This window comes from Tyto alba, unplaced genomic scaffold, assembly GCF_018691265.1.
Source record: "Tyto alba isolate M040663 unplaced genomic scaffold, T.alba_DEE_v4.0 Super-Scaffold_34, whole genome shotgun sequence".
Classification (NCBI taxonomy): domain Eukaryota; kingdom Metazoa; phylum Chordata; class Aves; order Strigiformes; family Tytonidae; genus Tyto; species Tyto alba.
The window spans coordinates 1,548,124-1,576,059 of record NW_024881309.1 but is presented as its reverse complement, the minus strand read 5'-3'; the positions used below and the strand labels follow the sequence as shown (position 1 = coordinate 1,576,059).

At 53.9% G+C, this 27,936-nt stretch overlaps 3 protein-coding genes across 5 annotated transcripts; all 3 read right to left on the bottom strand.

Annotated features, from left to right (window-relative positions):
• Positions 1-752: 752 nt before the first annotated feature.
• ACTG2 (actin gamma 2, smooth muscle) lies at positions 753-8,898 on the bottom strand. 2 transcript variants are annotated; one of them, XM_032985137.2, is made up of 9 exons: positions 8,827-8,898; positions 2,814-2,985; positions 2,582-2,710; positions 2,380-2,490; positions 2,089-2,173; positions 1,832-1,993; positions 1,547-1,738; positions 1,122-1,303; positions 753-1,004 (listed from the first exon to the last, which is right to left on the bottom strand). In XM_032985137.2, exons 2-9 carry the CDS (start codon positions 2,937-2,939, stop codon positions 861-863), a joined length of 1,131 nt encoding a protein of 376 aa, XP_032841028.1. In that variant the 5' UTR covers positions 2,940-2,985; positions 8,827-8,898; the 3' UTR covers positions 753-860. The 2 variants fall into 2 exon arrangements, with proteins under 2 accessions (XP_032841028.1, XP_032841027.1); XM_032985136.2 differs by lacking the exon at positions 8,827-8,898 and adding an exon at positions 3,782-3,866.
• On the bottom strand, positions 6,966-21,293 carry LOC104360599 (STAM binding protein). 2 transcript variants are annotated; one of them, XM_032985134.2, is made up of 10 exons: positions 21,181-21,293; positions 18,955-19,195; positions 14,306-14,381; positions 13,577-13,672; positions 12,490-12,862; positions 11,718-11,842; positions 10,640-10,777; positions 9,351-9,463; positions 8,827-8,926; positions 6,966-8,387 (listed from the first exon to the last, which is right to left on the bottom strand). In XM_032985134.2, the coding sequence occupies exons 2-10, from the start codon at positions 19,167-19,169 to the stop codon at positions 8,331-8,333; spliced, it is 1,293 nt and encodes a 430-aa protein (XP_032841025.1). In that variant the 5' UTR covers positions 19,170-19,195; positions 21,181-21,293; the 3' UTR covers positions 6,966-8,330. The 2 variants fall into 2 exon arrangements, with proteins under 2 accessions (XP_032841025.1, XP_042657249.1); XM_042801315.1 differs by lacking the exon at positions 21,181-21,293 and adding an exon at positions 20,928-21,162.
• An 8-nt stretch (positions 21,294-21,301) lies between these two features.
• On the bottom strand, positions 21,302-26,894 carry DUSP11 (dual specificity phosphatase 11). The gene is made up of 9 exons (XM_032985138.2): positions 26,785-26,894; positions 26,479-26,554; positions 25,513-25,644; positions 24,783-24,906; positions 24,202-24,262; positions 23,826-23,872; positions 23,287-23,362; positions 22,866-22,994; positions 21,302-22,028 (listed from the first exon to the last, which is right to left on the bottom strand). The coding sequence occupies exons 1-9, from the start codon at positions 26,817-26,819 to the stop codon at positions 21,764-21,766; spliced, it is 945 nt and encodes a 314-aa protein (XP_032841029.2). The 5' UTR covers positions 26,820-26,894; the 3' UTR covers positions 21,302-21,763.
• Between the last annotated feature and the right edge of the window lie 1,042 nt (positions 26,895-27,936).

Genomic DNA, 27,936 nt, shown 5'->3' with positions numbered 1-27,936 from the left:
GAAGCGCGGGGGGGAGGGGGAGGGAGGAGGGGAAAACAGACGCGGAAGCGGCGGATAGAGGCGCGCGTGGTGCTGGGGGTGGTATGGTAATTTATGCAAATATGGCTCCGCCCACGAGTCATGTCCCGGCATCGCTGGAGAAGGGGAGAGGGCGGGGCACCGGCACGGGGTGGGGACACCAGTGTGGGGTCGGGGGGCACCAACATAGGATCAAGGGCATTGACATGGGGTCAAGGGCATCAACATGACATTGGGGGCACTGGGGTGGGGTGGGGGGCACCCGCGTGGGGTCAAGGGCACCAAGAGAGGGTTGAGGGCACCAACGTGCAGGAAAGGGCATCAGGACAGAGTTGGGGGCATCAACACAGGGCTGGGAACACCATCATGAGGTCAAGGGCGTCAAGACAGAGTTGGAGGTATCATGGGGGGTTGGGGGCCCCAACATGGGGTCAAGGGTGTTGATATGGGGTGGGGGGTGACAATGGGAGGTCAAGGGTGTTGATATGGGGCAGGGGGTGACAATGGGAGGTCAAGGGTGTTGACACAGGGATGGAGGCATCAGCGTGGGGTCAAGGGCATCAACATGGGGTTGGGGACATTGAGTCAGAGTCAAGGGCATCAGCATGACGTCATGGGCACCAATGTGAAATTGGGGCTCCCCCACCCCTTGTCCCATTACCCTCAGCGCCCCCCCCCCCCCCAACCCTTCCCACACCCCAACTCCCCAAAATCTCCCAGAAAAGGGGCAGAGCCTGGAGAAAAGGCTTTAATGCACAGTGGGTGGCAGGGAGGAGCAGCGGGGACCGAGGAGGAGCGGAGCACCCCAACCCGGGCAGGGGGGGCCGCTGTGGGGAGGGGGCTTAGAAGCATTTTCGGTGGACGATGGAGGGTCCGGCCTCGTCGTACTCGGGTTTGCTGATCCACATCTGCTGGAAGGTGGAGAGGGACGCCAGGATGGAGCCGCCGATCCACACCGAGTACTTCCGCTCCGGTGGGGCGATGATCTGCCAAGACACGAGCCGTTAAGATGCACCCCTTGATCCAATCCCCCCCTCCCAAAACTGCACCAGGAGAGGATTTGGGGTGTCTGTGGACACGGCTTGCACCCCACCACCACCTACTTTGATCTTCATGGTGCTGGGAGCCAGCGCCGTGATTTCCTTCTGCATGCGGTCGGCGATGCCGGGGTACATGGTGGTGCCGCCGGACAACACGTTGTTGGCGTAGAGGTCCTTGCGGATGTCGATGTCACACTTCATGATGGAGTTGTAGGTTGTCTCGTGGATGCCGGCTGACTCCATGCCTGAGGTGGAAAGGGGTTGTCAGCACCTTGGCTCCCACCCACCCGTGCCTCCTCAGGGCTCCCCAAAAGAGCCATACGGGGTCACCCGTGGGTTTGTCCCCCCATTTGAGGTGCAAAGTGCTTGGGGGAGCCCTGAAACACCACTGTGGGGCACCCACAGGAGCTGGTCGCCCATGGATGGGGTGGGAGGGATGGGGGGGCAACCACTTAGAGAACAGCCAGGACAATTTGGGGGGGGCTCACCGATGAAGGAGGGTTGGAAGAGGGTCTCTGGGCAGCGGAAACGCTCGTTCCCGATGGTGATGACCTGCCCATCAGGGAGCTCGTAGCTTTTCTCCAACGAGGAGGAGGAAGCAGCCGTGGCCATCTCGTTCTCAAAGTCAAGGGCCACGTAGCAGAGCTTCTCCTTGATGTCACGCACGATTTCCCGCTCGGCTGTGGGAGACGATGGCAAAGAGGCTCAACACGGTGCTGCGCCAGCACCACAGGGTCCCCCATCACCCCGTACCCCCCTCCCCGGCCCAGTACCGGTGGTGACGAAGGAGTAGCCCCTCTCAGTGAGGATCTTCATGAGGTAGTCAGTGAGGTCGCGGCCGGCCAAGTCGAGACGCATGATGGCGTGGGGCAGAGCGTAGCCCTCGTAGATGGGCACGTTGTGGGTGACGCCGTCCCCAGAGTCGAGGACAATGCCTGGGAAGGGAGGGAAGGGGAGGGAGGGGGCTCGAAGCCAGCTTGGTCCCTTCTCCAGCATGGATGATCCCCGGGATGCCACATGTCCCACTCACCGGTCGTGCGGCCGGAGGCGTAGAGGGAGAGGACGGCTTGGATGGCGACGTACATGGCGGGGACGTTAAAGGTTTCAAACATGATCTGGGGGAGGGGGAAAGGTGAGAGGGGCAGTGGGTTAGGGGGGGCATGGGGCTCCCCAGTGGCATCCCACCCCATGGGGGCTGCGCCTTCCCAGAGAGACGGGGTCATGGAAAAACACATGGGTAGTTGCATTGCATGGAAAAATAGGTGGAACGTTGTGTTTCAGAGGGTCCATCCCTGTCCCCGAGGGTCCCGCGGCACCTTACCTGGGTCATCTTCTCCCGGTTGGCCTTGGGGTTGAGGGGTGCCTCGGTGAGCAGGGTTGGGTGCTCCTCAGGGGCCACGCGCAGCTCGTTGTAGAAGGAGTGATGCCAGATCTAGGGCGGGCAAAGGAGAATTGGGGTCCCACCCCAAACCAAAGCTGGGGTCAGCACCCACCCCCGGCCCCGGTGGCGGGGGGGGTCTCACCTTCTCCATGTCATCCCAGTTGGTGATGATGCCGTGCTCAATGGGGTACTTGAGCGTGAGGATCCCCCTCTTGCTCTGCGCCTCGTCGCCCACGTAGCTGTCTTTCTGCCCCATGCCTACCATGACACCCTAACGCCGGCAAGAGAAACCGCCTCGTGAGCCTCATTTTGGTGATTAAAGCAGGGTGGGGGGGTGGCTGGGGGGCTGCCACTCGCATCCCCTGGGTACCCACCTGGTGCCGGGGCCGCCCCACGATGGAGGGGAAGACGGCGCGGGGGGCATCGTCACCGGCAAAGCCGGCTTTGCAGAGACCGGAGCCGTTGTCGCAGACCAGGGCGGTGGTTTCCTCCTCGCACATGGTGGGGCCGGGAGTGGCTGGCGTTCAGGGGGACCTGGGGGAAAAGCTGGGGCGAGGTGGGGAAAACCAGTGTTAAAGGGCGGGTTGGTGGGAGAGGGTTACACCGCGCGCCACCGCCGCCGGCTTTGGATGTGGGAAGGGTTGGAGTCCTCAGGGGTCGCGTGGCCCCACAAAATCCTCCGAGGGGCAGCTGCTGGGTCTGGGCCTGGTGCAGCAATGCTGGGAGCAGGGTGATGCTTGTACCCCCCAGGGGTGCTGCTCCACACCGCTGTTGCTTCTCCATCCTTCGGCAGCCGGTGCCCAAAACGGGTGCCCAAAACCTCCTGCCTGCGCTCAGCCAGCAGCAGCGTTCCCCGGGGAGCTCTGGCGTTGCCGTCCCCGGCCGGTGCCCCCCGAGCGACCAGGGGGAAGGCAGGCGATGGCCCCTCGTCCAGTCCTGTCTTGGCAGCCCCTCGCTGCTCTGCCCTTGCATCCTTTCCCAAAAATGGGAAAAAAAAAAAAAAAAAAATAGCCCTTCCCAGAGGGCACCCTCCTCCACCGGTGGATATGCTCCCAAATCCAAACCTTGCAGGAGCCCAAAAAGAAAAAAAAAAAAAAAAAAATATCTCAAAATCGCCAGGATTTCTGGAAGAGCACAACCCGCTTTGGCTGCAGCCCAGCTCTTGTCGCCTCCACAGAAGCCCCCAGCTGCGGGGTCATCCCGGGGTTGGCACCCCCCTGTGCCACGCAAACCGAGCCGGGGCCGCCCCATAAGCACTGGGGCACCCCAAAAGCCCCCCGCAGGGGTTTTTCTTCCCACTTTCCTGCAAGCAAAAGGGAAACCAGGGCTGGGCAGTACTCACCGTGGAGGCGAGAGCTCCTTTCCTCTGGGACTGAGTCCCGATGAGCCTTTGGTATAAATACCAGCAAGCCCATGAAACCTCAGAGGCGGATCCTCTCTAAACAAAGACCCTAAATAGGCTAAGTGATGGTGTGTTAGCCATATGGCCATATAAGGTGTTTTATTTCATTAAATTGACCTTGGGCTGATGGTAGGACCCAGCATGGTTAATTATTATAAGAAAAATGTATGCGGGGATGCTTGGGAGGCAACATCCCATTTGTGAGTCCGTTCCTTTTATGCTCCGCTCTGATAAACAAGTGAGACACAAGTCCTTATAAGCGACGGTCTCGGCAAAAAGGAGGTGGAAGCATCTGCAGTTCCTGGGGAAAGCGTGGAGAAACCCCACCCGGGTGGAAGTGGGTGTTGGGGCTCTGCTGTGGGGGACACCCTGGAGCCGGGAATTTGGCATTGCTGAGACACTGGAAATGCACTGGGTTTGTGCATCGCTTCCTCCCAGCCTCGGTTCCTCCATGTCCCCGGAATCCAGCACCTTTGGGATGTCTCTCCCTGAGGTTTTCTCTCTCTGCCCCCATTTCTGGTCTTTCTGTGCCCCAAAACCCCTTGTCCCCCCAATCCTCAGCTCGAGCAGGGCCAGGACTCGTGGGTCTGAAGCCCAGACCTGCATCATGGGTGCACCCATCTCTCGTCTCATCCCTGGGAGGATTCTGGAGGCAGGATGAGCCCAGGCCCCCCCAAAGGGGGCAATACGGGTGCTGTGCCCCAGCCCCCAGCCCAAATGCAGAATGGGGGGTGGTGGTGGTGCTGGAGCCACCCCTGGCCCCGCAGATGCAGCCCTGGCAGGCAGCGAGTGGAGCCACAGGGGCCCACAGCCCACGCAGAGGCCAAACAGCAGCTGCCAAACTCCCAGCTGCCTTTTTAAGGGCAGCAGTCCCGCACCGGGGACACTCTCCGAGCACCCAGGGCGGGGGTGAGGTGGGAGAGATGCCCCGGAGCCACCACCCAGAGCTACGGGGACCGGGGTTAAAAATGGGGAAACTGAGGCACGGGGTGCCTGGGTTGAATCCTGCTTTGCTTTGCGGGGTCCCGAGCTGTGCTCGAGGCAAGGACATCAAGGCACTGATGCAGCAATAAGGACCCAGAGCTGCAGGGTCCCCCCACCACCAGAAGGGACCCAAGAATCCTGGTGTCCCCCCTGGCCCTGGACTCTGGGCTGTCACTCCTCGGGGCAGGAATGGGGACACAGTGTTCCCTAGCACGGCCAGCCTGCTCTCCCCTCCAACAATCTCCCCAGTCAGTGGCTCTGCCCCAGTTGTCCCCCTTCCTCCACCAAACCTCAGCACACAGGGGCTGGATGTGTCCCCCGGGTCCCCTGGCCATGCACTTGTTAATTCCCCGCTGCACGCCCCAAATCCCGGGGACCTGCCGCCACCTCCTGTCCCAAGCTGGTTCCCTTGGTCAGCTGCCAAACATGAGGTCACTGAGGCAAAAGGTTGCCATATATGACATGCTGGGGGGGGGGGGGGGGAAAGAAAAAAGAAAAAAAAGTTAAGCCCCAAACCCAGCAGAAATTGGGGGAAAAAAAGGGGGGGGGGGGTTGGCTGGAGGCAGCAGCCCATGCTGGCACTGGGAGAGCACTGTGGGGAGGGAGCATAATCGTGCTGGGGGGGGCAGCGTGGAGCTGGTGGCAGGACCCTGGCAGATGCCCCTCAGGGTGGGGGGGAACCGGAGACACCCCCAAACTGGCAATACACCCCCAAACTGGTATCAACCCCAGCCCCTCGCTCTGCAGCGCTGAGTCGCGTGGCTGCACCGGTGTTTGCCGGGCACAAGCACGGGCGGCTCCAGAATCCCCATCCCCGCAGGATCCCCAAACCGCCCCGACCCACGGGAAGCCCCGGCAGGGCCAGCGAGACACCGGGAGCGTGGCAGCAAAGCCCCAAGCCGGAGCAGGCGCGCAGCCTAAAAAGGAAAGGTTTGGCCAGGGCAGCCAATCCAGCTGCTGGCTCTGCCGGAGCCCGGCAGCCCCGGGATGCTCGCAGGAACGCCAAGCATCCCCCGGCACAAGCGAGGCTGGCCCAGGCTGGGATGAGGAGGCGGGGGATAGTCCCTGGTTTGCCGTGGGATTTCAAAACTCCCGGCGCGCAGGCCGGCCCTCGGCACCTCCCTATAAGGGTAACCTCTCGTGCTGCCGCTGAGGATGGACAAACCAGAGCTCAGGCAGGAATTTGGGTCTGTTCCCAGCCCCGAGGCAGAGATAAGCATCGCTCCTTGCCTGCAGGAACCCCCCCAAAACATGCAACCCACACTGTTGCAGAAAATAAACCATTACTACAAAGCACGGTTTCTGTTAGGGTTTAGCTCCTACCAAATTCAACCCCTCCTTCTGAGGGATTTTAAGGTATAAAAGTCCCATCTGGTGCAGGTGGCCAGATGGGGTGGGTCAGTGGGACACAGGCAGTGGAGCCAGGATATCGGCAGTCATCCCGACACACAAACTGATGACTCAGTGACTTTAAGTGAAAAAATGTGATTAAAAAGCCGCCAGCTCGGCGAGCAGGGCCAGGCGCGAGGCAGCAGCTGGCCCCTGACGTGAGAAGCGCAGCCCTTGCGCACGGCCGCGCTGTGAGGGATCTGAAAAATTCTCCGCGAGGGTTTATCAGTCACTGGGATGACTTATGAAGGAAGCAGTGATTTGCCACCAGCTCCCCTCCCCAGCTGGTGCTGGGGTCAGCTCAGACCCGAGACCCGAGCAATTCATTGTGATAGTCACTACCAAGTTGAAGGAATTGCCGCTTTCCAAGACGGGCTTTCACACCTCATGTCCCCATCAGGCTGAAGAGTAAACTGCTCCACTCTGCGCAGAGCTGTGGGGAGAACACCCCTCCACCGAGGCTGAAAACCCCACCCCTGAGCGTGGTTTAAATAAATTAGGTCTGAAAGTTCCCACAGACGCCCTGAAGTCCCCTTGCTTCCCTCCCGCTGCCGTGGGGGGGGGCCTGTTTCCAAAACCGACTGCGAAAATGATGGCAGGAGCAGTTTGTCACGCAGGAGTCAAGGAGGTGGCTGTTGCAAATAAACACAACCCCCTAAATAAATCAATTCCCTCGCTGCTCTCAGCCACGCTGGACCCCTCCAACCCACTGAGTTAGCTCAAAGAAAACAAGTGGCAAAAGAAACCCAGCCAAGATAATACAAGCCATCTGTGTTAAACTGTACACCAAAGAGTTTTGTGTGTAGAAGTACAAGGACATAACATCTAGAACACGTATGTATGCACGCCAGGTGGGAAGGCAACTCCAGCCTTCTTCCCCTCCCCGCACAGGCCATGTGCTGATCATCCCCAGCATCCTGCCAGAGGATGTGGAGATGTCGTGGATCACGCTCAGCCCTTTGAGGCCAGATGCCTTCCACCTTTCAACACTGCTGCTTCCCTTTCAACGCCGGCAGAAGCGAGGGCGGAGGGCTCAGCGCAGATAGCGCAGGGGAGGGAAACTGCTGCTTGGCATCTGGCAAAAGTAATTCGGAGGAGGTCCCCGGCTGATGTACCGCATAGCAGCGACGTCACGGAGCGCTTGGTTTTGGCAAGGACAGACTTTGCTCTGCTTTGAGGAGCACGGAGGCAACGGGGCACGGTGATCTTTGAGGATCGGAGCGACAAAAGCTGCTGGAGTCCCGTCTCAGAGAGGCGATGGCCTTGCAGAGCCTTCACACAACACCGCAGCCAAGAGACCGAGAGCCGCCTCCTCCACGGCAACACCAGCAACAAGCCCAACCCCAGGCCCCCGCCGGGCGGCCCAAGGGCCGGAGCGAATCCCCCATTCAGGAAAAAAGGAATAAAGGAACCGGACAGCCCTCCCCACTGCTGGAATGAAGCAGCTGGTGCAAAACAGTGCTGCATGCAGGCACCTTCTCCCCCAAAATGCTGAAACGGGGCTCCCAAAGGGTGTTGGGCCCCTTCGTAGCAGACTGGGCAAAGACCCAAGTACCAGGAAGCAGGAGTCGCTCCGGCTCAGCAGAGATAAGCTCTTGCATGGGGTGAGAGGCGTTAGGAAAGTTTAAGATTAAACTATAGCAAAGACTGATCTACTCCAGCCAGCTGCACTAAGACCACAGCAACCCAGAGAGAGAGGCAAAACAAAGCATGGGTTAATTTGGGCAAGTCCCACTTTGGAAAGCACTTGACGAGGTTTCCACACCTCATGGTTGCAGCAAATCACAGGGAATGACCCCCCTCCCTCACCCCCCCAGAGGCTGTTCAAGCCATAGATTAGAGTATTAAACAATTGCTTCAGTGTTAACTTCTGTCTTTGAACTTCCAGTTAGCTTTTCCCCACACCCTGAACCTCAGCACCACTTCGCCAGCCTGAGGCCAGGCACTGAGGTTTCATGTGCTCCCACCGAGGTGAGGGTGCTGATTTCACCGTGACTGGGGGAGGAAGGGGAAGGATCACTACACGGTAGAAATCATCTGCTACAAGGGGAAAATAAAATTCCCTAGGCCTAGAAGGCAGGTAGATGGTTTTCTGTAAATGGTTATGGCAAGAGGCCTATCGGAGATCCATCAGGACCACGTCTCTCTCGACTACTGACACATGATTGCAGGTCTGGAAGAGAGGGGAAGAGAAAGAGGGGACAGGGGGTTATTCAGATGTTCCCACAGCTCAGGTAAGTCTCCTCTACCTCCTGGCACAACCTGCACCCAGCATCCTTTGCAGAACAGCCCTCTCAGACCAGGAACCAGTGCACTGGCTGGTGCCACACAGAGACCATGGCAGGACACAAATACAAATCTCTCCAATAGAAGCCTCTGCCACTGCCTTGACCTGTTTCTGCAGAGGAGCGCTCTGCATCACGCCTCCAACACACGCTAACAAGTTAGAAAGCTTTTGCACCTCAACTCTAGGATTAGACAAGCCCCTGCCAGGCTGACCCTCCTGTCCTGGGTCACAACCTAGCACCCTGACACCGATATAAAGTCAAGTGAAGCGTCCAATATGCCAACTCGCAGTCCTACAGCCCCCGCTGCCTCGTGGGGTGACTTACAGTGAAGAGAGGGGGGTCTTTGGAGTGCGGGTGGAATCCTTTCTGCCGGCAGGAAGAGATCTCCTCCAGGCCATGCTCCGTCAGCTTGAAAAACCCCGTCCTAGAGCAGACAAACACAAGCTTTGTGTAGCTCAAGCCTCTGCAAATAGAAGCACCTCCTTCTGTGTCTCAAGGAGCATGCTCGAGTCTACTCATCTCGAGCAGGAGCTGAGATGCATGCTGCGGGACGCTCCTCTCCCCAGCCCTGCAGCTGCAGACCAGTCTCCTTTCATGAGCGGGCAACCACTGCCCAGATACAACCCCCCCAGACCAGCTCAGAAGAGCTCTCGAATCACACATGCTCCTCCAGCCTCTTTTGGTGAGACTTTCATTGTGTGGCTTGACATTTTATTCCCACACCAGGAATCCGATAGAGGAATGGTCATACTAAACAGCCCTTCAGTACCTTCTGAAGAGGCTAGACCTTTTTGGTTGGTTAGCACAGGCAGAGGGAAAGACTATCCCTACCCCACATCCATACTTACTCCTGGTATTTCGGAGAACACACAATAGCAATGGACTCTGGCAACATCATCTGGTAGGAGCAGTGTGTGTGCAGGTCGACACTGGACAGGAAGGCTGTCTGTGTGGGGTGAGTCTGAAACAGGGCAACATAGAAGAGAGGAAGTTATAGCAGGGCTGGAGAACTAGTCCAAAGGGACCACGTCTACCAAGATAAGGTGTAACAGAGAAGAGCCACAGCTCCTCGGATGGCACAGAGGACATACTTGAACACTGAAAATGGTTTTGGATTGTCCCAAAAGATCTGCTCCTCTTTTCCATTTGGAGTAAGTACTGGAAGAGCTCTATATTTCTGGCCATATCCCACAGAAAAATCACACTTTAACACACTATGCTGTTCTTGCTTTCATGCATGCCTCCCTGCAGGGCACTTCACATGCTTCTGAAGGCCAGCTACCCTGGGGCACAGCATCACCAGGCACGTAACATACCGCCAAAGCACCTCAAGGTACCACATTCCACCAAGACATCCAGGGGTTATATGATCACAGACAACCACCACCTTTCCCAACTCTGACTGACAGCTGGATGTCACAGCCTAACTCTTGCTGAAAGGCCTTTCTCCTTTTGCTTGTTAAGTTTTTGTTGCCAAGGCTAGCAGACGGGTTGAAGGGAATCTTGAGGGGCACTGGATGTTGCAGGGCTGTCACCGAAGAGTTAACACCAAAAGCAGATACCCCGCACACATCAGGCACACGCAGCAGGCATTTATTTGTCAAAGCCCGTGAGGCAGCTGCTGCTTTCGAGAGATTACTCAGCAGCACCAAACATTTTCCTTGGCACCAATCCGACTGCCAAAGGCTCCGCGGGGACAGGCAGCAGGGCAGCGCTGAAGCGAGCAGAGGAATCTGGAACTGGCACATCCCACGGCAGAGCAGCGCACAGCTATCTGCGAAAAGCAGCGCTACTACGGGGACGCATCAAGGGAGAGGCCCTGCACTGGCAGCAGAAGCTCGGGATGCCCCGACAGTGCCCCCGGAGTCAGCTTTTAGCTGGATGAAACATGAGCTTCCTGCCTGATATCCCAATTTCAAAAGGGCCAACGCTTTAGGAAGGGACCTAAACTTAAACCAGACCTGGATTTCTCCAGCAGCGTGGGTAGTAACTGAGACAGCACCAGAGAGAGAAATCCAACCAGAGGATGCTGCCTGCTCCATGCCATCTCCTCCAGTAAATTCTCCTTCACGCATCCCTTTCCCTCCTGGATGAATGCAAGGCCAGTCAGGAAGAGAAACAGGAACAAGAGACTCACGTGGATCCAGCCTAGCGTAACAAGGCCATGCTGATCCTGGATCACGAAGAGCTCTTCCTCATTCTCTGTGTTGCAATAATCGGGGCCTCCGTGCTGCTTGGGAATGATGACGTGGGTTATCGTGAACTCATTCCTCATCTGCAAAGCAGCACAGGGAGGCTATTACCCACCGGACACCCCTCAAGCAGGAAATGCTGCTGCCGCCCACTGGTGCAAAGGTAATTTCCTAAGTTTTGGGAACACAGTACTTCTGCATTCACCACTCAGGGGCCCAACCAGGGGAACAGCAGCTCTGGAAACAAGCCCACGGATGCATCTACCATCCATTTACAGGTCACAGGAATGGTAACTGCAAGTTACTGACAAAGGAGTCGCAGGATTTTCTGAGTCTCAACACGACCCACAGTTTTCTATTTCATTTTCCCTGCTGTGCAGAGCACCCACAAGAGCTCAAAGTCCTGGACACCCACTGAAGTGAATCTCCTCACTCACTAGGAGATGGTGCCTCATAATTAAATAATCACCAAGTGTCTGGAAGCAGCTGGATTGCAGAAAGTTGCTACATCAAACAACTTCATTTCAAAGCAAACTTCTGCAAGCAAAGCAGCCCCTGGTGACTCAGGGGAGATAGGCTAGAGCTGCCAACAGAAACCTGTGCACGCAAACTCTTTGGGGGAGAATTAACTGTCTCCAGTTGGTGTTTGTACAGCCTTGTCTGGGCCCTCGTTCACAGCTGGGACGCCGCAGTCCTGCTGGTACCACAGGACATGTCACCGGAGCTGCTTTTCACAGGCAACAGGGGAGTGCTTGAGGCAGGTACCCAGCAGAGTCATCAGTAGAAGAGAGGAAGCTGAATACCCGTGGGGACTCGGTGGCTGGCACCTCATTCAGTGTGAGGAAATCCTCATGTAGAAGGGAGCAAAAGCAGAGGCAGATCATCCCTAGGACATCAGTGAAACCACACTACAGCTTTCTGCCACAAAGATCAGGGTCCCCATGCCATTTTAAAAGCTATTGCACACCTTGACAAAAGGCTGCTGCGCCACTTCCAGGGTCTTAATTAGGATTACCACCTTACCAGCTTACCGCAGAGGATCCCACATGTCTCTACACCCCGGACCGTGTTGGCATCAGCCAGCTGGAGGAACTTCTGGCAGAGCTCCCTCGGGACGATGACCTGGCGAAGGACATCCATACTTGCATCTGTGAGGAGAATGGGAGCACAATGAGCAATTGAATCGTGGATGCTGGAGAAATGGTCCCTCAGGTCAGTACCTGACAGGGACAGTCACAGATAAATGAAGTCACTGTGACACTTCATAAAGCACAGTCACTACCTCTTTCAAAACAGGGACAAATTAAGAGACCTTCAGCAGTGTGACAAAAAGCAAGTATTTTCTTAAAGAAAATGAAACCAGAAACACTTACAAAACGCCATTTAAAGAAAGATGTGTCACTGGTCAAGACCCAGTCATTTGGAAGTGTTTGACTCAGTACTTTATAGCTGTATTTGTCAGAAGAGGAGAATCTGGTCAGCCTAGCCAGGAACTAAACCCCAATGTCCAAGAAGTATTTGGATCTAGGAAAGCCAAATAGGCTGTAGATTCTAGATCAATAGAGACTGGGCTGGAGAAGCACGAGGGGCTGATTCTCCAGAGAAGAGTATTCTCTCCAGCCCAGCAAATCTTTACTGGACAATGGGGAGAACATCCACTGACTTGGAAGGCCAAAGCCCTAGAAGGGACAGAACCATGATCTGATACTACCAAGGGCCTCCCAGACAAATCAGCTCCTTGGCTGTGTTTGGCTCAGCCCCAGCAAGGGAGAAGGGTGCACTGAGTGGTACTAACTGTTTTCCGTGCTCCCCAAAGCACTAGGTTTCAAAGATCTGTCCACAACAGGAGGTTTGGATGAGACAGTCCCTGTTGACGGACGTGTAGGCTGAACTGGAGAGACAGGAACCTTTGGGATTAAATCAGTTGGGGGCTTTTCCACGCCAGGGATGAGGGGTCCGTCCAGAGACTCAGGACTTGGCTCTGGCTTCCCAAATTCCCGTACTATCCTTAGACGTTCCTTCTCCAGCTCCTGTCGTCGAATCATCTCCTCAAAGGCATGAAACTGCTCTTGCTCTGCCTGCTGCTGCTTCATCAGGGCTACCCGATTTCTCTCCTCTTCCAGCTGCTGCAAAGCCAAGTTGCGGGCAAATCCCTCTTCCTCCTCCTTCTGCAAGAAGAAATACACCAAGGGACATCAGCAGGCAAGGGAACATTAACCCAAAGCAGAATACAAAGCCTACACCCTGCAGACTCTCAGGAATCCCAGGCTACTTCTTAAGGGCCTGCAAAAGGGAACCAGCAAATGGTGCGCCCTGCAAGGAAGCTTCAACTTGCAAAACAGAGATCTGCACAGAGATCTCCATCAGGAGAGCCAGTTAGACCAGGACAGTAAAATTGCTGCCTCGGCCTCCCCTCTTCCACAGAAATATAATTCCAGGTTGATTTCCCCCTATCCTATCTCTAAAATCACACTTGTCCACAGTAAAACTGACTGCAGAGTTTTCTGCTTTGCCCACAAAACTCCAGATCCTTACCCAGGCTGTTACCAGCCACCTGCTGAGTTTCTGAATCAGAAGACCTAGACCTCACGTTAGGACAAAGAGAAAAAACAACCAAACAACAGTGCCAGCTCAGACAGCCTCCAGGATGCACAACGAAAAGATGCAGGGACACCTACAACAGATTCACCTACACAATGGCAGAAGACACACGGTCAGGACAGGCCTGGGCTGCAGGTGATGAGGCTGGACCCTGCAAGCTGGGACTACCCAGACTTCACATTTCAGAGCACTCAGGGAGCCCTGGAGACCTGCCCTCTTCCAAACCCTTCATGGCTGAGGGTCTTCTGGGGAGCATTAGCCTCCAGTCTCCTCTCACTCACCTTCTGCTCCTTGTACTTAGCATAGTCCTTGGCGTACCTCTTTAATAGCTCCGCCTTGAGCTCTTCAGCTCTGGGGAAGGCTACTTCTTTCAGTTTCTGAAGGGAGGAAACACAGTCATGAGTGTGATAGCCCCGAGGTAAGAAAAACAAGACTTGAACAGATGAAAGAACCAATAGACATGTAGCACACCCAGAGATTATAAACCATCCACTTGTTCATGAGGCAGGAGGGCCGAGCAGCTCCACCACCACGTGTGGATGGGCTGGCAGGCTGCAGACGGGCACGTTGTAGCTGGGTGGCACAGGCAGCACCGCTGACACCACCGAGCAAGAGCTTAGGCAGCGCTGTCCTTTGGTCTTCTGGTCAATGCTGAGCAGAGGAGCAGGAGCTTCTTGTGGCCGTGAGCAATCTCTGAGGATTCCCTGGCAAATCCCTCAAGGACTGCCCCATTGAGCATCCAGCCACCATGCATGGAAAAGCCACGTGGTCTTTAAAAAGCAGGGAGTTTAACAAAAAAGGACACCCCAGTGCTCAACAGAGTGCAAACTGGACAACCACAGCCAGTCCAGCACAAGTACACGGGGGTAAGAACCCAAACTGTAACTTGCAAGACAAGGCTTCTCAGTGTTTGTGTGGATTGCTCACCCAGAGCCAGGAAAACCCAAGATCAATGATTCCAAAACATTTCCAACAGCAGCCATTAAAGACTTGGCAATGTTACTACTTACTTTCATTGTCTCCCTCTTTTCGGGTATAACGGCAGTTTTGTAATCACGGTGCTGTGGCAGCTTCTCAATGAAGAGCCTGTGAACACAGGACAGAAACGACATTTCTGAATCACAGCAGAGAGGGACAAACACAAGGCAGTAAGTTGCATTTTGAGGGTACAGATCATTCCCCTCCAGCACTGTCCCCTTGCTCAGCCACCTCCCTGGGCCCTGTGCTCCCCACAATCAAGACAGTCATCTGCCTTTCTGCAGGAAACCCTTCACCATGTAACAGCCTTCTGAGCTCTTCACGGCACACAGGAGATCTCAGTCCCAGGGGAGCACCTCACACAGGAGATTTTTCTTCCACCTGGACTTTGGAGATGATCCTCAGGGATAAATACATTTGTTTTGAACAGAAACATTAATAAGCCAGTCTAAAACACCAAGGACGCTGGCAGCAATTCAGGAAGGTCCTTGGGCACCTGCCTACACCTCTGCGAGCATCCAAGGGGATTACACACAAGCTCAAGGACTTGGCTGACTCAGTGCTCACACCGTCCTTCTGCACGGGGGAACAAACAGTTTGTGCAAGAGATGGGGAAATTAACTCAGACCTTGAAAAGAGAAAATTTGCAGGTAAGCTAAAAGCAAGTTCACAACATCCCCAGCTGCTGCATCAGGAGCCTTTGGCTCCGTGGCCTGACCAGCCCAGAAGGTCAGGGCAATATTTCAGGCAGCAAGACTATTTCTGTGCAGATTTCTGGGAGGGAAATCAAGACTGAGCTCAACATCACCCCACTCCCAGCACAACTATGAACAGGTTAATCTTCAAACGTTCCTCCCTTCCAGGCAGCTCTGCAGGACACGGTGGTGAAGATGCAGAGAGTACTGCAGGCACTAGAACAAGGGTAAAAGCCCACAAACATGGGGCAATTCACGCTCAGCTCTGTGAGGCTCCCCAGGCTTCAGGTATCCCTGAGTTATCCCTGTAAACAAGCCCCCAGCAGCACACTAGCTGACTGTGTGCTCAGGGTGAGCTCGTGGCGAGCTTAGTTGGGTCCTTGTCACCTGCAAGTGGAGATGTGCTTGCTCTAAGTGTCCACAAAGTCTTTGGGAATAACACAAAAAACTGCCCTTCTTCACGGCTCTTTGCTACACTGCTTCAACATCCAAAGGAGGACGCCCCCCAGCTCCTTTAGAGAGCAGCCTCGTGCCCAGGCACAAGGAAGAAGGGCAGTGAGGACTAGACTGTGCCCCAGGGAGCAGCGTGAACCAACCAAGCAGAGCCAAGCAGGAAAAACTCAGGGGGGACAGAGTGAGAATGCTCTTCATGCTGAGAAGCCTGTGTGTGCAGTAAATAAACCCAGCTGCTTCAAAACCTCAGTCCTCTGGGAAAAGGAAGGACTTTTTGCAACCCAGAACGCTCCTGGTTGCCACGGAGAGCGTGAGGATGCTCCCGCCAGAGACCGCAGGATCAGCATAACCACATCACAGCCCGGAGCCACGGAGAAGCCGCCGCTCCATCCGAACCGCCCAGCAAGGTCCCCACTCCCGGCTGGTGGTTGCGAAGTAGGTCACTGTGTCGAGGAGACAAAACAAGGCTGCGATCATTGCCAACAGCTAGCAGATTAAAATGGAAGGGATTAATTAAGAAGGATTAAGAGCAGATGCTGGCCTGAGGAGGATGGAAAAACCAGCAGAGACAGCTGGGTTTCCACAAGTCAGGAAGGGGGGAAAAAAGTGGGCAGCAGGATGAGAAGGGGACTCGGGTAACCAGAGGAAAACTCTGGGGCAAGACCAGGCAGTGGCAGGCTGGGGATGGAGGCAGAGGAAGGGCAGGAACGGCTCACATTTCCTATCAACAGCCCAGTTGAGGCTTGGCAAGACCGAAACCTGCGGCTCCCATCGCCAGGAGTTTTGGGCTTGTTCAAACCTCCGCCTGCTCCTGAGTCCACTATGAGCAGCAGCTGTTTGGCACTAGCAGCCACATCACAGGCTATTTTTAAGCACTGCTACAGCACGCACGCCAAGCTGGCATCTCTCGAGTCCCTTACAACACCCCACGCAAACCCCTGCAGCCAATCCTAGCAGCTCACAGCCACGAAGGCAAACCAGGAGCCCAAACACCACAGAAAATTCATGTCTTTTTTTTTTTTTTCCTTTTTTATTTGGCTCCAGCAAAATCAAACCTAGTGTGCCTGATTGCAATTCGAGGAAAATATCCACTCAGATCAATGCAGAAGCAGCTGTTCAAGATGACCAACAAGCAGATGTCTTACAAGGTGACAAGACACGTGTTAAAAGTCCAGCCTGGTTATTCTTAGAGATAGCCATGCCACACTCCTGCCCCCCTGAGGGCTGGGCAAGAAGCTTCGTTTCGACATGGGAAAAAGAGGTGCTTTGCAGCCAAATGGCCAGCACGAGATCGAGCAGGTGGCTGGTGGCCAAGTAAGGAACCTGGCAGCATCAGTGGGAACCTCCGTACAGATCTGTCTTGCAATTACCCCATATCTAGACAAGATTGTCTCAAAACCAACGGCTCTCCAAACCAGGCACCACAACATGGATCTCATCATGTAATTCAGGCCTTGAGATCAGCCTTGGGAGTGCTGTATAGGGAACTAAAGAGAAATCCAGCTTCCTAAAGCCACAGAGACCACAGCTCACTCCCAGGGATGATGTGCCCACTCCCACCTCACAAGCCAAGCCAACACACAAGCCAAGAGCCTCTCACGTATTTCTCAGGGATGGAGCTCTCCCCTTCCTGAAGGTGCAGCTTGAGGGGGAAAGTGCCTGCACTAGGCCATACACCCTGGCAGGGACCTGGGCTCTGGGAAAGGACAGCCCCAGCACCGACTGCAGATGTGGGCTGAAGCACTGGGGGAAGAATTATGGTTCTGTTTCTAGAAAGGGGAGAGCAGAACAAGTCCCATGAGAGGCAGCAGTTACCAGTGGCCTGCTCTTGCCTTCTGGATCACACCCTTAGGGAAGGACATCTAGAAAACAATTCATCAATATTCACATCTTCATTTAAAGAAATAAGATGGTGACATTGAAGAAATCACACCAAGGGAAGGTTTTTTCACCTTCCTGGCAGCCCAGCAGCCAGGTTAATGTAAACGCCACAAGCATTTGAAAGCTGTTTGAGAGAAAACACACCAGCACCTATCATTGCTATAAGGAAACAGCAAAGGTTCTTTTAGTTCATTTGTTTAGTTAGAGTTTCTCCCTCAGCCCTGGCTACATAACCAGCCTGGAAATGTTCCCGAGGGTTTTACACTTCCCAGCTCCCTGTGCAGCCTCCCAGGACACTCGCTACAATGCCCATAAAAGCTCAGGAAGTGCAAGGCAGGAAGAAAAGCTAATCAGAGAAAAATGTGTTGGATTTAGGGGGCAGAAACCCTGCACATGGGGACTGGGAGAGAAAATGCCCACAGAGATACCAACCACATTCAGGATAAGTGGGTTGTGTGGGCACAGCAGAGACCATACCAGAGTGGCACCGGGTGAAGAAGGGACAGGCAGGCTTTTGGCCAAAAAAACCTACAGGAACAGGACGCTCCGCACCATTGGGATATTTTCCAAGGATCACAGTTTTCAGCCCTTTAAACACCGACAAGCACAGCTACAGAGAGGCATGTGTTTGCTCTGCTCATATACTGGGCTGGTCAGACATGATCCAGATCTGACACCACGTCACCACAGCGTATGCCCCAGCGTGGCAGCGGGGTTTCAGACCCAAGATGGCTCATTTCTGGGCAGCTGTGGAGCTGATGGCAAGAATATGTGGCTCTGCACTCTTCTACACAGAATGTAGACCCTACAGCACGAGAGCCAGTGCTGAAGCACCAAACAAGGTGTGGGCTGGCTTTATAGATGACCTGGGGCTTTCTAGAAGGGTGCTCAGTACCCAAGAAATCCACCAGTTGATTGGGATCAGGTTTTTTGGACCCAGAACTCTTCCCCCCCGTCCCTCCTCAGGAGGGCTTGAGTGCACATGTGTCTGTTGGGTGAGGGGGAGGGATTATAATCTTTCTGAAACCTACAACCGGCCCCAGTCCCTGCACCTGAAGAAGGAACTCACTGCCTGCTGTAAAAGGCTGTAGTAACTTAAGTGTAAAGTAGGCTTCTCCTCCAAAGGCAGTTTATTAGAGAAACCACCAACCAGCCTAGATACTTTCCAGGTAGATACCTGATACTGAGATCCTCGACCACAGATCCTTGCCAATCTGTATGATGTCATGGCCAACCTAGCAACAATCGAGGCCAATCGAGCCACTCTGCAGTGATAAAACACCGGGAAGCTCTGACATACAGGGAGACAAAACCTCCCTCCGGCTGACAGAAGTCTCCACTAGCAGAGGGAAACAAGCTCAGCCTGGTTTCGAAGGGAACTTTTACAAACCTCCTGCGAAGAGGTGAGCAGCATTTGTGGGTTTGTGCCTCACACCTTTATGACACCTCCTGGTCAGTTTAACCAGCTGTATCCTCACCCCTGTCAGAATCAAAAAAATCAAAAGGAGCAGAGCTGTGGACAGAACCCAGTTCATCCAGCTCAGCAAGGCCTCGCGGTGTTCTGACACACTCAAAATATGCAACACCAATCCCACAACCCCTTGTATCGACAGAGGTTACTTGCAAAGCACATGAAGCAATGTTGCTCTTACGTGATATATTTGTTGTACAAAATAAAGGCATGCTCAATATTGCCTTCCTCTGAGTAAACCGTCGCCATGCGGAGGATTTCCACTCCGGAGCGGTAGTAGCGTCGTGGTGGGATATCCTCATTCACTTCCACGGCGCTTCCCACCTGGATCAGTCTTCGTACCCGCTCCTCCGGCGGGAGTCTGACGTCGGCGTGGTCAGGCATAACGACACACATCAAAGCTGCCACAAGGCTGACGAGCTCTGTGGTGGGAGGAAAGTCAAGCGCATCAAAACCGGGTAACTCATCCAGTTTCCTCAGGACTGTCTTTCCTCGATAGAAACCACTCCCCCTCAGCAGAAAAGCATGTAATATGTGGGTCAAGTTATGTCTTGAGGAAGGAATTTGGTAAAAGCCCAGCTCTTCTGGGGCACAGTGCTTGGATATTTACCTTTACGACCTGATAGGCAGCCACAAATTCAAGATTAGTCCTTGGTGATTGATTTCAAGCTAGGGTTTGACCCATCCAAATCCTACCCAAAGCAGCACTTCCTTCCCAGTTGTCTCTCTACACAACAAAACTAGTGCTGGTTGCTAGCCTAGGGGGAGATGACCAAAGTGTTTAATTCAGACTTGAGCAGAAACGGCTTTACACAGGGTTTCAACACTGCAACGTGCACCATTTTGCTTACACAGCAGCGAGGTGAGGACGGAGGGGAAGGCCATCCTTCCAGCTACTGCAGCTCAGCAGATCCGTCCTCACCCAACAAGCTCAATCCCGAATCCCTCTCTCCCCCATGCTGCGGGAGGCACACCCGTCACCCCAGGAATGCACCTCGACCTGATTCGAGTGTCTGCCTCCTGCCTGGCTACGACAAACCCTTTCTCATCCACAGTCCCATGGCACAACCTGATGAATTTGAAGCGGAGGAAGCTCTGAGGCTGTCTGAGGGGCAGCGAGCCCAGAAACCCTTCCACAGTGCTCCCGCCCATATGCCAAAAGTTTTGCCCTGGGAAAAGCCACCCCAGAGCAGTGTAAGAGTTAAACTACCTATAAAATCACAGCACTGAATCCTGAGCGCCTCACAAGCCTTCCAGCAGTGGGACCGCCACACGTACAGCATCACAATTTACTGTGGCTCCTTCCTAAATGTGGGGGGAAGGTCCTGAGCTGAGTTAAGCACTGCCTGAGGACCCTGAGCAGTGGGGGGAATTGTCTTTCTGGGGCTACCTTGGAGCAGAAGCCACTTTTTAAGGCAGGCAGGCCCATGCTTCTCAGCCCATATCCTCGAGGAGCCTCCACAGGCCTCTTGCCCTAAATAAAAGCTGTGAGATTCTGTCCTGCCAGGGGCTGCCGTGCCAAAGCGCTCACTTATGGGGTGTGACAGAGCCACAGCTCAGAGTGGCCTACAGCTTCTTCTTCTCCCTGGTGCTTCTGCCTGGGGAACGGGTTCAGTTGCTCCCCCTAAGTCAGAGCTCTCAGACACCTCCCCAGACCAAAGCCCCCTCCACCAAGTTCCACAGCCCTTCTATCCCACAATAGACACCACTCACACACTGTAACTCCCGGTACCCCCAGCCCAGAGCTCCCTCTCTAATTCCCACAGCGTCCTTCAAGATAAAAAAAGAATCTAAACTCCCCTCCCCGAGCTGCTAGCCCCCAAACTACAGACCCCTCCAGCCACTGCCCGCCGAGAGGAAAACACACACACACACAAATCAGAGCCCTCCAGAAGCCCCACAGCCCTTCCCCTGAAAGGGAGAGGATCCCCCCAGAACAGCCTCCCCCCGCCCTTCCCCTCTAAAAAAAAGAAGATCCTCCAATCAAAGCCCCCAAAGGCTCTCAGCCCCCCCACAAAAGAGCAAGGAGACCCCCAAACCGGATCCTCCCTCCTGAGGGCAAAGATACCCACAGCCGCAGCGCCACGAAGGGAACCCCGATAGCAGACACCCCCCCAAGCGAGGCGGGGGCGCCCCGCAGCCCCCGGCCCTGACCTGCCGCCGGGCGGGCGCCGCCACCTCCCCTCAGCGCTTCCGGGTTGCTGCAGAACTGGCACCGCCCCGCCTCGCTTTCACCAGCCAATCAAGACCCGCCGTAACATCCTGGCACACCGCAGCCACACCCCACTTCCGCCCGGCCGCTTCCTTTCTCGTAGCGGAAAGCCAAGCGTCGTGACGTCAGACACCGGCCCTGAGCCTTAAAGGTGCAGCTCCCCCTCCCCAGCGCCCCAAAAACACCCGTTCTCACCCCAAAACGGTCCAGTCGCGAGGCCTGAGCTCACCGCCCAACAACCCGTCGCTCGGTTGAGAGCCGAAGCGCGGATCCAGTCAGGCCCCGCCAGGGGAAATAACTGCTCCACAACTGGGGCTCGAGGTTTACGCACCGCATTTACTTTAGCAAAAGTGGGTGAAAAGAAAAAAAAAAAATCATCTAGTTTCAGGCCAAATCCTATTTCTTGTTATGTATTGAGGAAATCAAGGAAAAGCTCTTTTTGTTGAAGGTTAAAGGGATGCTCCTGAGGATGGTTCTTTAGGGTTATTCCAGCTCTGTTTAAGTCCACATTTATTCTCTGCATCCCTCAGGGAGCAGAGCTACGACCTCAGTATGACATAGGATTAAAAAATGTCTGTGAGATTTATAAAAGTACCAAGGGAGGGGGGAGGAAAAAAAAAAAAGCTGTGTTAAGATTAAGAACACCTGCATTTGCAGTTCCTGACTGCTGGTGGAGGTTACAGCAAAGCTGCTTGTTCAAGCAGCGAGAGACCCATCCTAGAGCTTTGCTGGTGTGAAGACGCAGCCCCAGACAGGTTTTTGTTGTGCACAGCGTTCCCTACTCCGTTGCAGCAGATTTCTTATGCCGGCGCCTGCGTTTCCTGGCCACTTGCGTTTCCTGGGGCAGGCAGAGGTGGGTACTTTGGTGGGGAAAGCACAGTCCATTGCGCCGCTCGTTAGTGGGCGACGAAACCCGACAGTTCCTCGCTGCCAAAGTGCACGGCCGCCTTTGCTCCGTTGCCCTGTGCTTGTGAGCCAGCTCCTGGTGTGGTGCCTGCGCCTTGGCGCCTCGCTTGCGGTTCTTCTTAGTGCTGCTGGAGTTTCTGGAAGAAAAAATTCAGAAGTTGGTGCCAGGAGAAGTCATGGTCCCATTCAGTCTCTGCAGCCAAAAAGGCTGGTTGTGAATCCCCTCCAGATTTACCCAGTCCCCTTTGTTCCAGCCTGAATGATGCAACACCCAGGAACAACGCCCAGCTGGCAGCTTTTCTCCTAGATGCTGATTTCTTAGAGTAGGGGAAGTTTTCAGCAGGAAACGTTTTGTATGCCCCTGAAGAGAGGGGCTGAACGAGCCACTGCTCTGGCAGAAGCAAGCGCTGGCTACCACACATCTGCTCCTGAGATGGTTTTAGAGCTCCCTCACAGCTGGGAGCTGCCAGAGGGCAGCTCCCCTCTGGGACATGTGCCCCAGGTCAAGAGGAAGCTCTTTACCTGTGTTCACTGTTCCCCTGCCATCCCTGCTGAGACAGGAGGAGCCTAGGAACAGAGTTATCACTTCACTCTCTGGAAGAGCTGCCTCACTTGGCACCTGATTCAAAATCCTCTTGTCCCTAGACAGCTTGAGAATGTTTCAGCCCTGCTGGCAACTAGCACCAACACTGTCAGTTATGTTATTCCGCATCTACGGGCACTAGTACATTATTCAGAAGCAACTAGCTTTGCTGCTGCAGACACAAGGAACACTTCAAAGTTGATATGTAGGCTATAGACAAGTTTCAGGGAGGTTTTTTTCCTTGCCACAGAGCTGGCAAGGCAATGGGTGCTCTCTTGTGTGTCACAGCTCGTGAAAATCCAAGTTTAAGTTTGTTAAAAATGAGAAAGCAGCAATTTTTGTTCCATCTGCTCAACTATACAGCATGCAGAGGCAAGAATTAAAAACCTACCTGGGCACTGCTAAGGGGGATTGGTTCGAACAATGCTGATGATGTTTGGCCATCTGCTTTTTAGTGTTTGGTGTAGCGCTGGCTTTTTCTTTGAAGGGGCCCGAGCCCAAATTCTTTAGTCCACAGTTCCTTAAAAAGAATTCTGTATGTCTTGACATGTGTCAAGAAACTATTCACCAAGTGATCACAACAGGTTTTTTTACACTTAAAACCACTGCCCCTTTTCATCACTGTTCCCCAAAAAAGGAAAGGCAGCAGGTCTGTGGAGATCTTTGAACCCAGGTCTCCGAACTGCCCACCCTCCTCCTTACCCACTGGCCCATTCTACCTCCCTTCCGAGGAACACCATGTTTAACATCTGTTGCTTGACAGCAGCTCTCCCTGGGCACGCGCTCTCACTTATGCACACAAAACCACTTACTTCTTTACAGTTCTCTTCCGAAGATCTTGGATATAGTTGGTTCTCTCTATGGGATGCCCTCGAGCTCTGTTGAACACTGGAGAGGGACAGGTCTGAGTTACAACAATGCTCTGTACAAGTCATCTTTGGGGCTGCGGAACACTTAATCCTTCTAGAAGGATTTTAACCCCTTCAGAAATACTTCCACACTCAGGTCACAGAGGGTGATTCCACTCAGCGTACCACCCTTCACACCACAGCCCGTGACACTGGCAGAGCTGCAGTGCAGCACTGTCTGACCCATTCTCAGTGCCCTCCATGTTCACTCAACCCTGGTCAGCTCCACAGTCAGACCATAAACTTAATTCCTTCTTTCCAATTACCTCAGAAAACCCCTAATGCCTCTCCTCCTCCAGCTCCCATTCCACACGACAGGAAAACACACACGCACAGCTAAAACACAGTTACCTCCCTGGACCTAGCCCAAACCTCTTGACCATCTAAAACCACAAGCCCATGATAAATATTTTGTATCCGAACAAGAACATACACATACGTACACTCTATTGCTGTATTTGGCTCCATGCCTTCAACATCAATCAGGTACCTGAACAGATAAGCAAGAAAGCTCTGGTTATACAATTAACCATGGAAACATTGACAGGCTAGCCATGACTCAAAATGAAAGAGCAACTGAGAAGTTTTCAGCACTTCTCTTTACATGCCAGAACGGAGTATCAGCATTTGGTCTGCTGAAATCAGGGATAAAAAGTGTTCCCTAACAACCACCTTCTCAAACCTGAAAAGTTTAAAATCCTTGCAAGTCTGGATTATGCAGATCACTTAACCTTTGTTTTACTGGATCAACACTATTCCCTCCTGGACTACCAAACTGGCAATACCACCACTTAAGTTGGTTTACTAAGGACAACTCACCTACAAACCAGGTAACCAGTTCTGTTCAAGCCATGCGTGCAATGAACTCCGATGAGTTTATCTGTAACACACAACAATCAGGTTACATTTGAGTGCTTTTTCTCCAAAATCCCACCAGAACAAGTCCATTTGCATTTGCCCTCCAACAGTGACACCAGTGTAAACAGAAATGACCACACAACATCACCATATTTATGTCTAATTAGCACCACTGATTCCGCTCATTAACTCATTTAACTCTCTGAGGACATCTGCATGGTCACACAGCTCAGTGCAGGAAAGATGTATCTAAAAGCTATCCCACTTCTCTTGAGCACTAACAGCTGCTGCCTACACTGCTACCAAAAAGCGATCAGTATTTACAGCCAGTCTAGAGATGAAGTCTCAAACTCAACTAAAGCCCAACTCACTGCCAAATTATCAGAGCACCAGCATGGATTCCTTTATCATAACAAACTGATCTTATTGCCCTGACATTCACATGCCAAGAGATGGAAAAGAAAATCATGCTGTTCATCACTGGCCTCCAAATCTGAAGTAACCTTCCCCAAAACAGCAACGTAAGGGAAATCCACACTCACCATTGTCTTTGTTGTCTCTCAAAAATTTTTTTACAACGCATTTGAATTGAAAAATGGTGTGCTTGTTTGGTATTTCATGTCCCATCGTCAAGATCTTTGAATAGCAGAGTGTGGCTGGGAGCTCCTACGAGAAAGTCAGTCAGTAATTTCCAGAAAAAGCACAAGGATTCTTATCAATTAGAGAACCACAGACCATAAGCCAGAAGAAGTTGAGCTTTTCAACTAAGCCCAGAAGCGCAGATACACGGTTTTAGGCAAGAAAACTTCTGCTTCACACCCTTGACACAGTATCAATATTCCAGAGCAGCCCCTTTGCATTTTTATTTCTTGTGCCTTTGCTCTTTCCTCCCTGGGAAAGATGAAGCAGAGGCTGGAACATCTTTCCAAGCAATTCTCCGCACATTTGATACCACAAGTCAAAGCTGGCTGTGATGAGCTCTTCATGCAGGAAAGCCTATAAACACCAACTTTAGGGGATCCCCAAACTTGTGCTGCTTGGTACAAATAGGATCTGCACGATGAGGGGTTGAAGACCCCAGGTTTGCACTTGATCGAGGACAAAGACCCCATCCTGACAGGCCTGCAGTGCCTCACCTCATCCTCCTGCCAGAAGATTTGAGTGCCTCACAATCTTTAAAGTTATCTTCTTGAAAGAAACATCTTCAACTTTATCAGCAATATCAGGGCTTACACAGAACTCCCTTTCCGCAACAGTAAAAACAAGACTGACCTCTGGCCTGTAGTAGCGAGTTGTGTATGTCAGGTCAATAATCAGGCCCAGTTCTTCCTTCTGCTCCTTGATTTTCTTAATGAGGTCATAAGGTGAGAATCTCTCCTCTGGATGAAGGTTTCGATCAAAGCTCTGAAAGGACATAATGTTTAAGAGAAAACATTAAACTCAGGTGTGTTGTGACTGGTGGGAAGAGGTTCATGCTCCAGAACCTCACAAGGATCATCGCTTGGAAGAAAAAGATGAAAACAACAAGCAAAAGCAGACACAGACTGAGACACAAGTTATACCGAATCAAATCGGAGCACGCCCAGCTGAGGGTTTTTAGGAGAGACTGAAGGCTTTCTACTGTGGCAGAACACTGCAGCGTGACAAACGTGCCCAGAAACTCAAGTTTTTATTTGGTGAAAACTATAAGACAGGATTGCAGCTAAAATGGGAGTGAGCAAACAGTACTGCTGCCCATCACGAGCTCTGCAGCCTACCCTGAATGCAATCCACAGCATTTGTTTTAAGTGTAACTGCTGTGCTCAAACCACCCCGGAGCAGAGCTCACCACAGCACACAGCTGTGTGTCTCCAGGCCCAGCCAGGCAGCTCACACACCGGCCCTGCTCCCCAAATTTGGCTCTGGCACCGCATTCATCAGCCCCACGGCCGCTGGGCACAAACTTTGTACCCGAGGTGCCCGGGCAGCGTTGCCAACACCCAGAAACAACCCCCCCAAAACCAATCCTGGTCACCCCCAGGGTGTAAGTGCCACTGTCACACGCTCCAACCGCTGAAAGAGCAGCAACCACACTGTGCTGCTCCCTCCAACAGCTTACAACTCACTTGGGTAAATAAACAAAGCGACCTGCTGACACTCATTTTTTGGATGGCGCTCACTGATTCTCCACAAAGTGCCGCTTTCCCGCAGCCCCCTTCCACCCAAACGGGCCCCCCCACAGCATCGGCGGCCACTCACCTTCTTCAGGGGGACCTTGAAGGCGATGAAGCGGGTGCCCGGCATCCTCCTGCCCAGCGGGACGTAGTCGGTCCACCTAAACCCCGCAGCACCGAGGCGTTAAACTGCTGACCCGGGGACCCTCAAAATCACCCCCCACACACACCCCACGAAGCCCCCCAAACTTTAAGCTCCGGGGACTGCGACGTGTAACCGGACACGCAGCACCGCCGCGGCCAGGGCCCGGCCCGGCGGCTCCCGGCAAAACCCCGGGGCGGGAAGAAGCCCCAGAACTGCGTGTGGAGCAGGAGGAGAAGACGCACTCACCGCTCCGGGACGCGGAAGGCCCCTTTCCCCACCATGATGGCAATGGCGCCCACCCCGACACATCACCTTCCGCTTCCGCCGCCTTGACCCCGCCGGCCACGCGGGCTAACTCACGCCATCGCCCCGCCCACCTGAGAGGCCACGCCCCCGAGCGCCAGGTCACGCCCCCTTCGCTGCGTGGGGTGATGATGTGGCGCCGCCTAGCGGTCACTAGTGGGTACAACCGCCCCGGAAGCGGCACCGCCATCACCGGCCCGGTACTGGTCACCTTCCCGGTACCAGCACAAGCATCACCACCCCAGTGCCGGTCACCACCCCAGTACCACTCACCTCCCCAGGACCAGCACGAGAATCACCACCCCAGTACTAGTTACCTTCCTAGGATCAGTCACCTTCCCAGTACACCAGTATAAGCATCACCGCCCCAATACCAGTCACCTTCGAGTACCACTCACCTTCCCAGTACCAGTACAAGAATCACTGCCCCAGTACTAGCCACCTTCCCAGTACTAGTCACATTCCCAGTACCAGTATGAGCATCACTGCTCCGGTACCAGTCACCTTCCCAATACACCAGTATGAGCATCACTTCCCCAGAACCAGCCACCTTCCCAGTACACCAGGACAAGCATCACCGCTCCAGTACAAGTCACCTTCCCAGTACACCAGTGCGAGCATCACCACCCCAGTACCAGCATCAGTGCCCTGGTTCACCCCAGCACCAGCATCACATCCCCAGGACTGGCATCCCCACCCTGTGCCACCACTGATACCAGTATCCCTGACTGGGTACCAGCATCCTCAGTACAGACATTCCCAGCCCATCCACTCCCAGTACCAGTATCTCCCGCCCCATCCGGGTACCAACATCCCTGGGGCATCTCTACCAGATCCCCAGTACCATCACTTCCAGTACCATCATCCCCCTCCCACCAGGAATAACCCCCACAAGTACCACCTGGGGACCCCCACAAAGGGCCACCCCATGGGCTCCCCATCATGGCCACATAGTACTGGTACGGTACTGGGAGCAGAAGTTGTCCCTCGGGGCAGAAAGGAGGAGGACAAAAACAACACAAAAATACCCCAACCTCCCCAACGGGGCAGCACATGTGTCAGCATTGCAGGGGCACCGGTGCCAGCCCCACCCCT